This window comes from Morus notabilis, unplaced genomic scaffold (assembly GCF_000414095.1).
Source record: "Morus notabilis unplaced genomic scaffold, ASM41409v2 Scaffold594, whole genome shotgun sequence".
NCBI classification, from domain to species: Eukaryota; Viridiplantae; Streptophyta; class Magnoliopsida; order Rosales; family Moraceae; genus Morus; species Morus notabilis.
The window spans coordinates 162956-177532 of record NW_010359491.1 but is presented as its reverse complement, the minus strand read 5'-3'; the positions used below and the strand labels follow the sequence as shown (position 1 = coordinate 177532).

At 34.9% G+C, this 14577-nt stretch overlaps 3 protein-coding genes across 3 annotated transcripts; 1 reads left to right on the top strand and 2 right to left on the bottom strand.

Moving 5' to 3' along the window:
- Positions 1-2891, bottom strand: LOC21405246 (protein cornichon homolog 4). The gene is made up of 5 exons (XM_024163280.1): positions 2708-2891; positions 1539-1720; positions 856-978; positions 688-758; positions 1-166 (listed from the first exon to the last, which is right to left on the bottom strand). Exons 1-4 carry the CDS (start codon positions 2777-2779, stop codon positions 725-727), a joined length of 411 nt encoding a protein of 136 aa, XP_024019048.1. The 5' UTR covers positions 2780-2891; the 3' UTR covers positions 1-166; positions 688-724.
- Positions 2892-4499: 1608 nt separating this feature from the next.
- LOC21405244 (proteasome subunit beta type-1) lies at positions 4500-6716 on the top strand. The gene is made up of 7 exons (XM_010094533.2): positions 4500-4648; positions 4774-4881; positions 5522-5603; positions 5706-5835; positions 5923-6065; positions 6147-6233; positions 6331-6716. Exons 1-7 carry the CDS (start codon positions 4602-4604, stop codon positions 6403-6405), a joined length of 672 nt encoding a protein of 223 aa, XP_010092835.1. The 5' UTR covers positions 4500-4601; the 3' UTR covers positions 6406-6716.
- A 3408-nt stretch (positions 6717-10124) lies between these two features.
- On the bottom strand, positions 10125-12220 carry LOC21405243. The gene is made up of 7 exons (XM_024163290.1): positions 11941-12220; positions 11776-11832; positions 11563-11688; positions 11008-11074; positions 10795-10887; positions 10555-10668; positions 10125-10436 (listed from the first exon to the last, which is right to left on the bottom strand). Exons 1-7 carry the CDS (start codon positions 12105-12107, stop codon positions 10383-10385), a joined length of 678 nt encoding a protein of 225 aa, XP_024019058.1. The 5' UTR covers positions 12108-12220; the 3' UTR covers positions 10125-10382.
- Between the last annotated feature and the right edge of the window lie 2357 nt (positions 12221-14577).

The following is a 14577-nucleotide window of genomic DNA, read 5'->3' as shown; positions in this document are numbered from 1 at the left end:
TGAAAAAGAAAACTGAAGTTATGAATCAAATGGAGGAATCCAAAACACAAATGTGGATGATAAAATATGATGGTGTCAACTGATTAATGTAATCTGACAGATTAGGCGTCAAAATAAGGCCTAAATTTACACAACTCTGATTCGCATCGTGAGATTTCCTGTTCACCTGGCATAAGGATAAAGGAGTAAGCGAGATTAGACAGGAAAAGACCTTGCAGTAGTAATGGGGTGTCAATGGTGCCGGCTGGATAACTCACATTAGAGGGTTCTCACATTGTGATTCTTAAGGAAGAATGCTCTAGAAAGTATGAGCAACACCCACTAATAGAAGGTGGGTTTCATATGACGAGCCCAGTAATATATTGGGCATCGGTGGTGCCGGTCGGATAACTCACAAGAAGGGCCCCACATTGTGAATCCTGACGAAGAATGCTAGGAAGCATCGGTGGTGTTGAGCACCACATACTAATAGAAGGTGGGTTCCACCCACCTTCTATTAGTTGTGGTGTTTAGCACTGGTAATGCCCCCAAGCATTTTTCATTCCGCACACCAATAATGTCCTTTTATCACTTTTCATAACTAGTACCAAGACTACATGAACAGAACAAGGACAGCTTAAACATGAAAGGCATTTGCTGTATGGATTTTCTGTATTATTGAGCAATCTTGAAGAAGTATAAACTTACAGTGAGCATACTTCAAAATAGCAAGAGGGCCTGATCATTAATCATCTTCGTCTCCGAGAGTAAAAAGCAACCTGAAATATCCATGCTCATGAAATGAGTAAACAGTTTCTGCTAAAAGAGCCAACACAAGGGCTTTCTGAGAGCATTAAAGGTTCCTTAGTGTAATACCAAAAAAGAGAGATAATGAATACGATAATAAGATAGCCCATCTTGAAGAAGCGTTTATTTTTCTCCTGGTTCAGCTGGCTATAGATCTCAGTAACATCTACCAGGTGCTTTCCCTGCATGTACCTGACAATGGAGACACAATCACGTCATATTTGCGGCCAAAAGTTCTGAACATAGCACCTAAGGATGACGACTATTAATTTCTCCAATTATGCATTTTCTGTTCATCAATCATCTTAAACTTACACAAAAAAGGAAAAAAAACCTCAAGCACTCAGCGACATACTAATTAGAGAGTTGGCTTTTAATTTTAATACTGCGTGTGTTTCGATAAAAGATGAAGAGAACTCAATAGTTAACAACATATCAAATAGATACAACCTTTTGCCTAGCTGTATTTTTCCTATAACAAAGTCACTCATGGCAGAAAGCTAGAGTCAACCAAATGCAACAGTTAAATGTACTAGATCTCACATGTAAAAGTAGCACGATCCAATGTATGCGACAATACAGCATAAGTTGTTTTATTGATTCATGGTCTGGTAAAAGCTCCATTTGCCAATGGGAAAAATTGATGTGAAACAAGGAAGATGGCTAGGGTCGGTTCTTGCATAAGATTTATTCAAAGAATACGTCGTTTAGTTTTGCCGAACAAAATGTAGATGGTTCAAAAAGAAACTTACTGTCTCACGTTATAATATAGGTACGGAAGGGACAACAAAAACGCAACCCAATGTCCCGTTACAAGAAGAACGAAGCATAAAACTGCTTGAGTTATAAACTCCGGCAATACAACCCTGTTTATCCTCGATGCTGAATCGTACGGGTTGATATAATCATACTCTAGGTCGACCAAGCACACAAGCTGCAGTAAACACATTCAAGAGTCAGCTTAAAAAGATAGTTCGACATATGTTCGAGAAACACCGAAATATTTTTTTTGTCCATGCTTGACACCTAAATTTCTCATGGAACTCAAAATACTGGCTCTACTTCTGTAACTTTGCAGTTTTTGTTTACTATAAACACTTTCGTTTCATCTCCGCTAGTGTCCCCACTCATCTATCTCAAACTCTCCCAAAAAACCATTCCCTCTTAAACGTCTTTCCCGTTCTTTTCACAACTCGAATTACGACTCAAACTTTTGTCTACAGTATTTTCTCTCACAAAAATTCAAATTCGGCTTTTTTACTACAATGTTTTCTCTTAGATAAATTCACTTCTCAACTCAAGTTCTCTATCTCAAGTTGTGAAAAGAACGGGAAAAGATCTCACATTCCAAAACTTAATTCCAATGATAATTATCACTCTACTTGAATGCAGGCACTTAAGAATAGAAAAAGGCACAAATTAGCAAATGAAAACATAAATAGCCATAATTGGCTCTTGCTTGATACCATACAATTTTCAGATTTGCACAACAATAACATAACAATCAGTATTTATCAAATTCATTGAAAAAAAAAAAGAAAAAAAAGTGTCTTGATTGAATTATAGTACTTCCTCATAAAGTTTTCAATAGGATTAATTTTCAACAGATTTCATCAGTTATCAATAAACCCGATTTAATTTATCATTAAGCCCACTAATTTTCTATGCCAAATTAAAGTTCATATAAAAGAAGCAACAAAGTTTCAAACTTTAAAAGTACAATAATTTTTATTTTTAAAAGAACAAACACGCATATAGCAGGAGAAAAAATTAAGAAAATACAATCAATAGGGTCATAAATTGTGAATCAAGCGCTGCAGCTAAATGATGAAAAAAAAAAAAAACTGAATCTGAAATAATGAAATTTACAAAATAACTAGTGCGAACATTACAATCCAAAATCACAAAAAAGAAGGAAAACCTGAAAACCGAGAATCAAGAGAAGAGCTAAGATGAAGAAGAAGGAGAGAAGCCACGTCCATAGGGCCCACATGGCTTTTTCCCGTGCGATCGTCGGCGAAGCGAAGCGACCGAGTGCTGTTGGGTTTATTACTGTGTTCTGTTCTGCTCTTCGCTGATTTTTTTGACTTTCATGTACTTGTGACTCCGCGTGTGCGTTTTATGTTTGCTTTGCTTGTTTTAAGTATGTATTTATGTTTTTTTTTTCCCCCTATTAAACATAAAATTGCAATTGGCTCTTTTGAGTTCAGTTCGAGTTTCGACTACTACGTTCAGTTGTACATGGGTTGACTAATTTATTATTATTTTATTTATTTTTATTTATTTTATATTTTAAGTGTATAGTTTGTTTTGTGCTGTATTAGCTTTCTCGCAAATCTCATAAATAGTCCTTAATTTCATCCTCAATCTTATTTTAGTTTGCTATTTTTAAAAAGTATTAGCCCCTGTTTCATTCGTTAATTTGAATTTTGTTGGTTTGAATTTTTTTATTTAAACAGAAAAATTTAAATTATATAGTTTAAATTATAGTTTGAATCGACATTTAGATGTGTAGTTAAAGTTTTAATTTGAACATGAAATAAAATTTAAATTTGTATTGGTAGGTGTAAAAAGTAGAAAGAGTGGGCACTTTTTACTGTTTAAAAAGAGTGTGCACTTTTTACTGTTTAAAAATAGTTTGAACGGTTGAACTTAAGGGGGAGTTAAACTCTAAATTGGGCGATTTAACTCAGTTCAAACGAGAAATATAATTCAAACTGCATGCTTATCAAACGTCAGTTCAAACTGTGCTCACTATTTAAACTGAGTTGAACTGAACTAAATTAGTGAAACAAACATGGGCGTATTAGTTTGTTTTAATTTGAGTCATAATCTTCAATTGTGCATTAAAAAGAGGATAAAATGTACACGTAATGTTGATAGAAAATAACATTCTGCTTATAAAATAAAGAATATGCATTTTTAATTCTGACACTATATTAACTGAATATCATCCATATTTTGTTTTATTTTTAACACCCTACTGATGAAAAAGATTAAAATTAAAACAAACTAAAAGATTATTTGTCAAGTTTAAAACATCATAAAAGTTAGAGGGTAATATAGTATTGATAGCAAAATTCAAAGATAAAATATGAACAAAAACTTATTATTAGAATATAATCATAAAAAAATCAGATTTTATTTAGGTTTTATAGGGATTAAGAAATTACCCTATAAATAGCACACAACTATGAGCGATTAGATTCTAAATATTTGTACTTTTCTCATGTGATTATGATGTAATTCAATGATTTAAAATTGAATTTCTCAGTGTATAAAATTCTATAAAATAAAAATAAAAACTATGCTACATGTTAGGTTTGTAAAAGTGGGATCGAAATCTAGTAATTTTTATAATATTTTAAAAATAGTAGAAGTACATAATAATTTTCACATTTTAGGCTAAAAAAATTACTTAATAATAATTATTAGGTTAAAATTTTAATTTTTATTGTTAAAAAAAAAATTTCAACTGGTAAGATTTTCCATTAAAAAAATGGTAAGATTTTTTTTAATAGAATATTTACGCTAGTCAATGCCTTATATTAACAATGGGCTTTGATGTTTCGGCCCAATGAATTTACCAATCAGGCCACAGTATGATCCAATCCGATAGAACATCTGCACGAAGAAGCCCACTTAGGAAACGACGCCGTTATGAGCTCTCGTTCTTCTTTTCTTGAAGGGGAAGACAGTCCAAGATCTGATAAACGAAGCTCCAATTTCACTTTTGCTTGACGCCCTAATCTCACCCAGAAAAGCTCTCTTCCTCTCATAGCTCTGCGTTTCGCCTGACCAAACGACGATTCACCATGACCAAGCAGCAAGCTAACTGGTCTCCTTACGACAACAATGGCGGGTAATTCCTTTCCTTCTTGCTCTGCTTAAACATGCACTTTGTTTTGTTTCATTTTTCTACCCCCTTTTTTTTTTGTTCTCCTTTTTTGGGGTCCTGAAACTAGAAAAAATTTGCAACTATCGTAGATCCTGTGTGGCAATCGCCGGAGCCGATTACTGCGTGATCGCCGCCGATACTCGGATGTCGACCGGTTACAATATTCTCACTCGTGACTACTCCAAAATCTGCAAACTGTACGCCTTTTCCTATAAATTTCCCATTTTTCCGTTTCTTATTTGGTTGAGATTGTAGTCTCGAGCAAAATTTTCACTCGGAATCGTAGGTTTCTCTTTCTGCTTATAATTATTATTTGTTTAAAAATAATATTTTCGGGTTTACTTTTGAGTCTTATGAGAAACTGGCGGATTTGGTTATATCCCATTTTGCGTTTCGGTGATGTGCAAAATGGGTATTTGAACAGTTGCTCTAAAGTAAATAGATTTAGAAATGTATTTAACTCATCGGTTATTTTAGAAATGCTAAATTTTTGGAGCTTTAGAAAGTTGGAAAAAGAGTTATATGGCTATATCTATATTTTACTTGCTCAAAGTTCCACTGGACTATGGTAGCAGTAAGCTTAATAGTCACATAAGATAAGCCCAATTGCCATGTCAAATAGCAACATATTTAGCGATAAATGAGCATATGATGAATCTGCTTCCTTTTATGCGTTGCTTGAATCTGGATGATTTTGGATGACCTGAATGTTGTAATATTGGTGTTATTTTGGCAGACTATTTCATAGAAATGGGAATAGGCTTTAGGCGTTGTTTATCGAGGGCCTTGATGTTGAGTTTGCGTCTTGTATTTCTGTAACTTGTTTAAATCTTGCAGAGCTGACAAATGTGTAATGGCTTCATCTGGTTTTCAAGCTGATGTAAGAGCTCTACAGAAGCAATTGGCAGCTAGACACTTGGTAAGGCCTCTAATACCTAAACAAATTAGTTTGTACTTTGTGATATCTGAACACTTTACATATTTCCTTTCGTCTCCATTAACTGTTATCATATTTCATCAGATTTATCAGCACCAGCACAACAAGCAAATGAGCTGCCCAGCAATGGCTCAATTGCTCTCGAATACCCTTTATTACAAGCGTTTCTTCCCCTACTATGCCTTCAATGTTTTAGGGGGTCTTGATAATGAAGGTAATCCTTTCTTTGATACTCTTGAGTACTCCAGATGGACAACCTTCCTATGTGTTAATAACTAATAAAATATCCTAATTCCACTAGGCAAGGGTTGTGTCTTCACATATGATGCCGTTGGGTCCTATGAGAAGGTCGGATATAGCGCTCAAGGTTCTGGTTCTACGCTTATCATGCCTGTTCTGGATAAGCAACTAAAGTCTCCCAGCCCTCTCCTCTTGCCTGCTCAGGTATTCTCTTGAATCCATGTCTAGTGTGAGCGCGTTGTTCACTAATTATGCCTCTCTAATTTGCAATCTTTAATGTTGTAGGATGCTGTTACCCCACTTTCTGAAGCAGATGCGATTGACTTGGTGAAAACTGTCTTTGTAGCTGCCACTGAGAGGGACATATACACTGTAAGTTTCATTGCTTTTATAGTCCTATCTGCATCTCCCTTTTCACGAGGAAGCGTGTCAAAACCTTGATAGTAATTTGTCATGGATGTTTTCGCAGGGAGACAAAGTTGAAATTGTCGTCCTAAATGCCGACGGCATACGACACGAATACATGGATCTCAGGAAAGATTAATTGTCTACATAGAATTGCATGGTACCCTCGAATGATTACCAATCATGAGTGTCATTCAAATGTTCTCATCTCTTTGATTGTGGTTTAGTTATTTGATGAATGAATTGTGGAATAGCTGCATTTCCTACTTATCGGACATGAGTTTACTTGTACCAGAATATATTATGATGCTCCAAATGCAGTTAGCTTTATCATTTTGTATACATCTTAGAAGGCGGTCTTTGGAAAGAGATTGGATTCATGGTTTTATGTGTTTTCCTTTAATGATTGGTTTGAATCCTATCAGGAATTAAAGTAATTTTTATGACGAATTGATATTGTTTATTAGAATTTGAAACTACCTTTGCGACATCACAATTGAGTCTGCGAATAAGCTATACAGAAGTTTTGAAGAACTCCTAAACACATCACAATAATTTAGCTCTACCCTGCTATTTTCTTTTTGAACAAGAGATTTTGTATTTTATTTTATTTTATTGGATTAATTTCAAAAATTCCTCCTTGAATTATGATTTTTGTAACACTTTACTCCCTGAATTTTAAAAAGTAACATCTGTTCCTCTAGAATTTTGTTTCGTTAATAAGTTTTATCTTTCTATTACAATGAGTGACAGAATTGTCACGTGTCACTTATTTAATGAGAATTAAAAGTGCAATTACGTTCATACTTTCATACTTTCATAATCAGATAATCCTAAATATTAAAAAGATAATATTACCAAAAGAAAAGATAATAAAAAAACCAAACGTTTTCTCTTTCTTCTTCTTCTCACTCTCTCATCTCATCTGAACATTTGCTCTCTAAAAAACTAAAAAAATGTTGTATCTCGTTTCTTAAGTCAGACTATGATTATGATGATAGAAATCTTCGGCACCGGCATCGGATCTAAATCTCATACGCAACGATGGATGATCCTGCTCCCGTCCCGACGTCAGTGTGAATCCCTCAATGGAAGGAAACCCATTCCTCCCTACCGACGGCGGCGTGACCCAGCCTCCTTTGACGGCAAGACGCTGATCTCCCTACTTCACGATGGCGTGAATCCCTCTGTCTCCTATTGGTGTGAGCTCGTTTGCGTGCATCCCCAATTTTCCCTTTTGTTCTGGGTTCTTCACTTCTTTAGTTTCAGTTTGCAATATAAGATCTAACAGAAGGAAAAAAAAAAGAAAAAAAAAAGACAACCCCGATCTAAGCAGGAAAAAAATCCAATAAAAGTTTTTTAGTTTCAGCTTACAATTGATCAAATAATTCCCTATTTTTATTGGAAAACCCACTTGGCTATTCTCCCTAAATTGTCATTATCATCATCATTTTCTTCTTCTCCTTTCAACCCCATTTCCAGGCCCAATTCATTTCCAAGTTCTCCGCTTTCTTTTGCCAGTGTTTTGAACAAAAACATCAGCAACACTTATGGGTCTAAGGCTGTTCATAAACCCGCAGGCCCAACCCATTTTAGCCCAACCCAACCCGAAAAATGCAATTTCTAGCATTAACTTTTTTTCCGGCCCATTCAATGTATGGCCCGAAATTTTAGGGTGGGGTGTGGTTTGGGCCTATAATGACTCGCACACCACAATCCAACCTGCACTCAAACTTACCTACTCTAATATCTAACCCTAGGAAACTCATTTCTATTTTCTACTCTATAGTCTCTTCCGTCTTTAGCCGCAAAGTTCACCCTTGGCAACTCAAACTTGCTTCCCCTTGACTAGAACTTCACTCTTCAGTCTCTTAAGCTCTCTGGCGCCGGCAGCTTCTCTCAACCTCTCCTCTTGGCTCTCTCTGCCTTTCCTCTCAGCTCTCTCTGCCTCTCTACCTCTCATCTCCTCGGATCTCTGCCTCTCCGCCGCTCCTCTCGACTATCTCCGCCTCTCCTCTCTGCTATCTCTACCTCTCCTCTAGGCTATCTCTGCCTCTCCGCCTTTCCTCTCCTTGGATCTCTGGCTCTCCGCCTCTCCTATCCTCGGCTCTCTGCCATTAGTACCTATATGTCTCAACTTTCATTACTTCTTAACCAACACCAGGTGATATTTTATTTTTATAATAGTTCTTATATAGACAAGTTTGAGAGCTTGTATTTGTCCTTTTAGAGAGATGAATAAAAAAAAAAAATTGTTGATCCATTTCTATTTCTCCTGTCTCTCTATTCTTATTCAAGCTTCGTGATTTATTTTTATAACAAGAGACATTTTTAGAGGCCAAAAATAGCAAACCCTTGAAGGAGTTAACAACTATAAGATTTGTCAAAAGAAGGCGAAGACTGGCAAAGTTCATCATTCAGTGGTGGGGTGCTCATAGAAAAGAAGGCGTCGCGTCGCCCAACAAGTGGCAGATTTTGATGGAGTCCCGCTTTGATGCTGGGGAGATCCATAGATCTGGATAGAGTCTCGCTCATAGATAGAGGAAGAGTATGCGCGCTAGCACGCTACGGCTTACGCAGGTGATAGGATCAGATAGCCCTTCGGGCAACCAACCAAAGACTGGAGCATCTTTGCAGACACTGGAGAGAAATCCCTAGTCACTTCGTTGATCCAAAATCTTTTGGCAAACTCCAAAGACTTATAAAAAAAATGTTTTAAATGAGTGACTTTTCTTTAGATATAGTTATAGTATACTGAAACTCTTTATTATGGTAAGCGGCTGCCACCTTCTCGTCGGCGATCACCGTCGCCAAGAATGGCATAGTCGCAAAGCTTCGTCGTGCCATACAGCAGCTATCCACACAAGCATATGATGTGTAAGTGTGAATAGAGGCCAAGAACTCAAAAATCCGATGGGTTGACCGTTCGTGAACGTCACAACTGATGACCTATAGCGCAACATTTTAGTTTCAATTCTTTTATGTTTGCTTTATGTTTGATTTTGGATGAACTACTTTGCTTCATGTTTGAATGTTGGAGTTATAATTTCTATTTGATGATGAACTTGGAATGTTGGATTGAACTTTGAGTTTTTGATTCTTTAAATGTTGAAGTCGACCACCCAACCCACCCCACCCCGCACCGCCCCAACCCAACCCAAACATCATTGGGTTGTGAAACTTTTCTAACATCTTGGGGCCAAATATGTGCAACCCATACCCTTCAGGGCGAGGGAAGAAAAAGCTCTACCCCGCACTAACCCAACCCATGAACAGCCAAATATGGGTCTTCTTTATACAATTCTACAAGTGAATATCTCGTCGAAGAAATATTCTATCCGACAAGCGCGTATTTCGGGTCGTTTGAGGATGTTCATTATGGGTTAAAGCATTTATGGACCTGTTCAAGATGTGATAACCCCATATCAGCAAAAGTGGATGTTTGAGTTTATTACCTTTGTGTATCTAGAGATTGTGAAGCTCATCTTGGCTAAAGAAAACCCACATTTTGTTTGTGATTCTCGGGTGCTTGTAAAGCCTTACAAAGAGAAGGGAAAAATTATAGAAAAGTATAAGAAAAGTTTACTCTTATTACTCTCATCTGATCTCCTTACGATAATACCCTCATCAAATGAGTCATGTACCTGACACGTGGCGATTTTCATCACTCATTGTAACAGAAAGATAAAACTTCTTAACGGAATAAAGTTCAGAGAAAACATATGTTATTTTTTAAAATTTAGAGGGTAAAGTGTTACAAGAGTCATAGTTCAGAGAGAATTTTTGAAATTAATCTAATTTTATTTTATTATTATTAGTTTTTTCAATATGTGATGCATCACCTATCAGCAAGATATAAAAATAGAAAATAAAAAAACCACCCTGCCAATTGACACTCGTGGCCCCACTTTTTAACGTACTGAGGAGTGAGGACAATAGTTCTCCCATGTCATCTTAGTCCAATTGCTTTAGAGGGAAACGGAATTGTGTAAATTATTCATTGTAACAAAAACTATTGAACGATTACATGTCAATTTTCCCTGCGTATTCTCTGAAAAATAGTGATTTTAAAACTCGATGTTATTTGATCCTCTTAACTGTATGGCAAAGGGTCCTTCAGAAGGTATCCTGAGAAGCCCATCCTTTCTTTTCCAACTCTTGTCGCAGTGCCTATCGCGAGTAAAATTTTTACAAAAATGATCAAGCTTTCATTTCAAACAAGAAGCCACAAATGAAAATAAACATGGTAGAAAAATGACGATTGTTTGGATTTCGGAATACTAATTACCTTGATTCTCTTTCTGTTGTAATCAAAATCATAATTTCCCAGCCGCGACGCAGACCGATACTCCACCGTCGAATCCTTACTCGGCGGAAACCAAAACTCGACATCATCCACCAACTGCACGGAACAAGAAGATTAGAATACACAAGTCCTGTGCTTTTCAGCAATGCATATCTATCACAATGCTCAAATTTAAATTATTTGACTTCGATAATGTATAATATTAAGTATTAACACACCTACCCCAAGAATGGGACTCTGGTATTCCACTCGCACATAGTCATCTTTCGTCTCCACTATCCGTGGAGTAAATTTGTCTGGTTTTGATGATTTTATCTGCCAAAATACATGGTTTTATTTTATTTTATTTATTTTATTTTTTTGGTATCAACACATAGTGAATAAATATGTTTGTACAAAAGTATAGTGGAAGAGTGGGCCAGAGTTTGTTTGTACCACTTGAAGAAGTTCCTCCATTGCCACTTCTCTGCTCACTGGCTTTTTCCGGCCACTATTGTAGTTCCTGCAAAATACGTAAAAGATCCAACGTGCACAACATTTTAGTTTCAGTTCTTTTAGGTCAATGGTCGGTGCAATTGGTCAACATATATAATTTGATGCACATGATACATATGTTAATAGATCAAACCATGATCAAGTGGGGTTTTTCGGTCCCACCATTAAAATCCCTTTTTTGACCATTAATTTCACGGACTCTTTTCTTTCTTTTTTGTTTTTTGTTTTTTTGTTTTGTTTTTGTTTTTGTTTTTGTTAGAGGAGAGCCAATTGCACGGTTTTGCAGTTCCAGGTTAGGCATTTAGCCCAAAAACCAAAAGCAGTGTTCAAACTAAACATGCACCATCCCAAGGGAAAATTCTTAAGCTAATTGATAAAACTCCAAAGTTCATAAATTCAGTTGATCGATTTAATTACATACTCAAAACCCAAAATTAAAAATCAAAAGATAAAAAAAAAAAGAAAAAGAAAGGGGTAAAAAAGAAAAAAACTGACCAGGGTGGGGCGTAATGGGTAAGATCAGCAACACTTTCAGAGGTGGAAATGCAATTTTTACTAGCTGGACAGAGAGCCAAAGCCGGTTGGTTTTTCTGCACACCAAGGTAATCAGGCTTTTTCCCACTGGCAACGCACAAAACGGCACCGTTACATCTGATAAGTACCAGAGTTCATAAAAAAATACATAATTTAAGTTGAAGTTTTGAGTACCTGAAGTTGAAGATGGCTCCGACCACCGCCAATTCGCTGCTCCTTAGTATTAATTCCCTGATTCAATCAAGTTTCCAAATGAATGTTTGTATTAGCATTTTCATTGTGTATGTGAGAGAGAGAGAGAGAGAGAGAGAGAGAGAGCGAGAGAGAGAGAGAAAGAACCTTCGAGTAACTGGGTCGGGGACTGCAGGGAGTTCGTGGTTGCTCTGAAGGGATTTGGGCTGTTGTGGTTGGTGAGAGAGTAGAATTCGAGGAACTTTCGAAACATTCTGAGCTTTGTTGTGGAAGATGTTGTAACAGTAGGAGCTTGGGGACGCCATGGAAGCCATTGCTCTGCTCTGCAGACAACAGCTCTCTCTCTCTCTCTCTCTCTCTCTCTCTCTCTCCAGACAACAGCTCTCTCTTTCTCTCCAGTTTTTTTCTCTTTGCGCGGTCGGTTATTAGCGACTCTCAAAAGTTTTCGCGGATTTTATCATCTCCGCTCTCCTGGTCGCCTAAACGGTTGGGCTTCTTATTCAAACGGTGTCGTTTTGGAATATGTTGAGAATTTTTGAGAAATGACAAAAAAAAAAAAAAAAAAAAGCACTTTATTCTTTATGGCTCATGTCATAGAGTTTCAAATTCTTGCCGCAAAAATAGACTAGTTAAGAGATCAACAAAACATAACGCGAATATAAATAAAATACTAGTTGTGGCATAACTTTAGAGACATACTAAAGTAATAAGAGTTAATTTTCTCTGAAATCTCATAATTGATGGTTTGTTTTTTTCTCTCAAATGGTGTTCATTCAAACATCTTTTTTTTTTTTTTTTTTTTTTTTTTTTTTTTTTTTTTTTTCTGTGTGTGTTTTCTGTTATAGCAAAAATCAGGCCACATGTTGCAACTTTTATATGTCCTCGGATTTACGTTACAATTTCGTAGCGGTTTGGATTATACCATGTTTTTATAATCTATTTGTGTTATATAAATCCTCAAGTTCTCTCTTTTTTTATGGAAAAAGTAAAAATATTTTTGCGCGTAATAAAAATGGTTGAAAGTTTGGATAAGTTTGAAAATATTAATCCATGTGGTATTTATGGGATATATAAATCAAATTTGGTAAATCCAAAATTTACTAGTGAATTCCAAATTCACTTTAAGACCAAATTAGTTAAATTTAGAATTTACTCAGTAAACTCTGAATTTACCCCAGATTTAATAATCGGATTTGCTTTAAAAAAATCCTAAATTTGTATTTTTTAATCAGTTTTTACTACCTTTTTTTTTATTTCAAATAATTACCAATTTTTAGTTAATTAACTCATATTTTACCCTTATAATTCCAGTTTAGAATTAAAATTATTTATTTTTTGAAATTCAAGTAAAAAAATTTCAAAACTGGACTAGCTATAATTTCCTTTTTGTTTTATAGAAAATTCTTGTGTTATTTCTTTTAAACAAAAAGAGAAAGAAACTCTTTAATGTTTTAGCATATGTGACAAATCACTCATTTTTATTTAGAGTCTAGCTCGTTTGTTTCTCAAAATTAAACTTTTTCATATAGCGTTTCGTCTTATAAAAAATTTAAATTTCTATTCAAACTTTCCATTTAAACATATTAACAAAATAAATGTTTAGTATGTCTTTAATTCTTTGGTCGCTATAATATATATTTGTTGTCCCTTGCCTCTGTTGTCGCTTGCAATCTTATTCATGTACCGTTGCTTGCGTCACGGATATTTTTTTTTTTCAATTTCTAAAATTTTTATTGAGATTTTAGAAATTTTAAGATCCCAAAATATCTTTTGGGTGAAAAAAATTCTGAAAAAATTCGAGAAAAATTCAGTAGATATGGGTAAAAATGATTGTGGTGAAATTGTAGTATATATTTTACAAAATTTTGAAAAATAGAAAAGAAATATGGGGAAATATCGAAACGTTCGTAAAAACTGCAAATATCAACAATCAATGTATTTTTTTTTCATTTTATTAATATATTTTTATCACAAAGAATACTTCTAACCTTTGTAAATTAGCAATTAAATAAGGATTATTATAGTTGTTAGCCCTTGAATTTTAGGGCCATTCAGAGTTTGTTATCTGAATTTAAAAAAATCTTATTTTGTTTTTTAAACTTTAAAAAATCTCATTTTATCCATTAAATTTTGAATTGTTTCCACTTAACTATTTTTGTTATAATTTTTATTAAAAATATTTAGAAAAAAAAAATAACACAATCACATTACCTTTTTGTTTAAATTTATGTTAAAAAGAAACATATAAAAATTACATAAACATACTTAACCCCCTATTTTTTTGTCTGATTTTAACAAATTTTTACAAAATGACTTAAATAGGACAAATTTAAAATTCAAAAAGCAAGTTAAGAGTTTTTAAAATTTAAAAAATAAACTAAAAATGACACTATAAATTTAAAAAACACTAGTGATAATAATCCAATCTCCATCGAATCCCAATCCTAAATGACTCTCTTACCGGGACCCGTTTGGCGTCCCCTCTTACTTTTTGGTAATTATTTTCACGCTCATCGTTTTATAGTTTGCATATTTGGTCGTATTTTTCCACTACTCATTGTAGTTTGCATAGTTTGCATATCTTGCCATTCTGCATTTCTGCTGTTTGTTCTCCCTCTCGTGGTGTCGCTTTCCTTTTCAACGGCTAATTATAGGTGATGCTTGGTATATGATTCTACTACAATGCAAACCTATGGTTTTGTTTTGCTACAATATTTTTCTCCTACAAATTAAATTTTAAAAGTCATAATTAAGAACTCCGATTTGAACCCATATAACAAATGG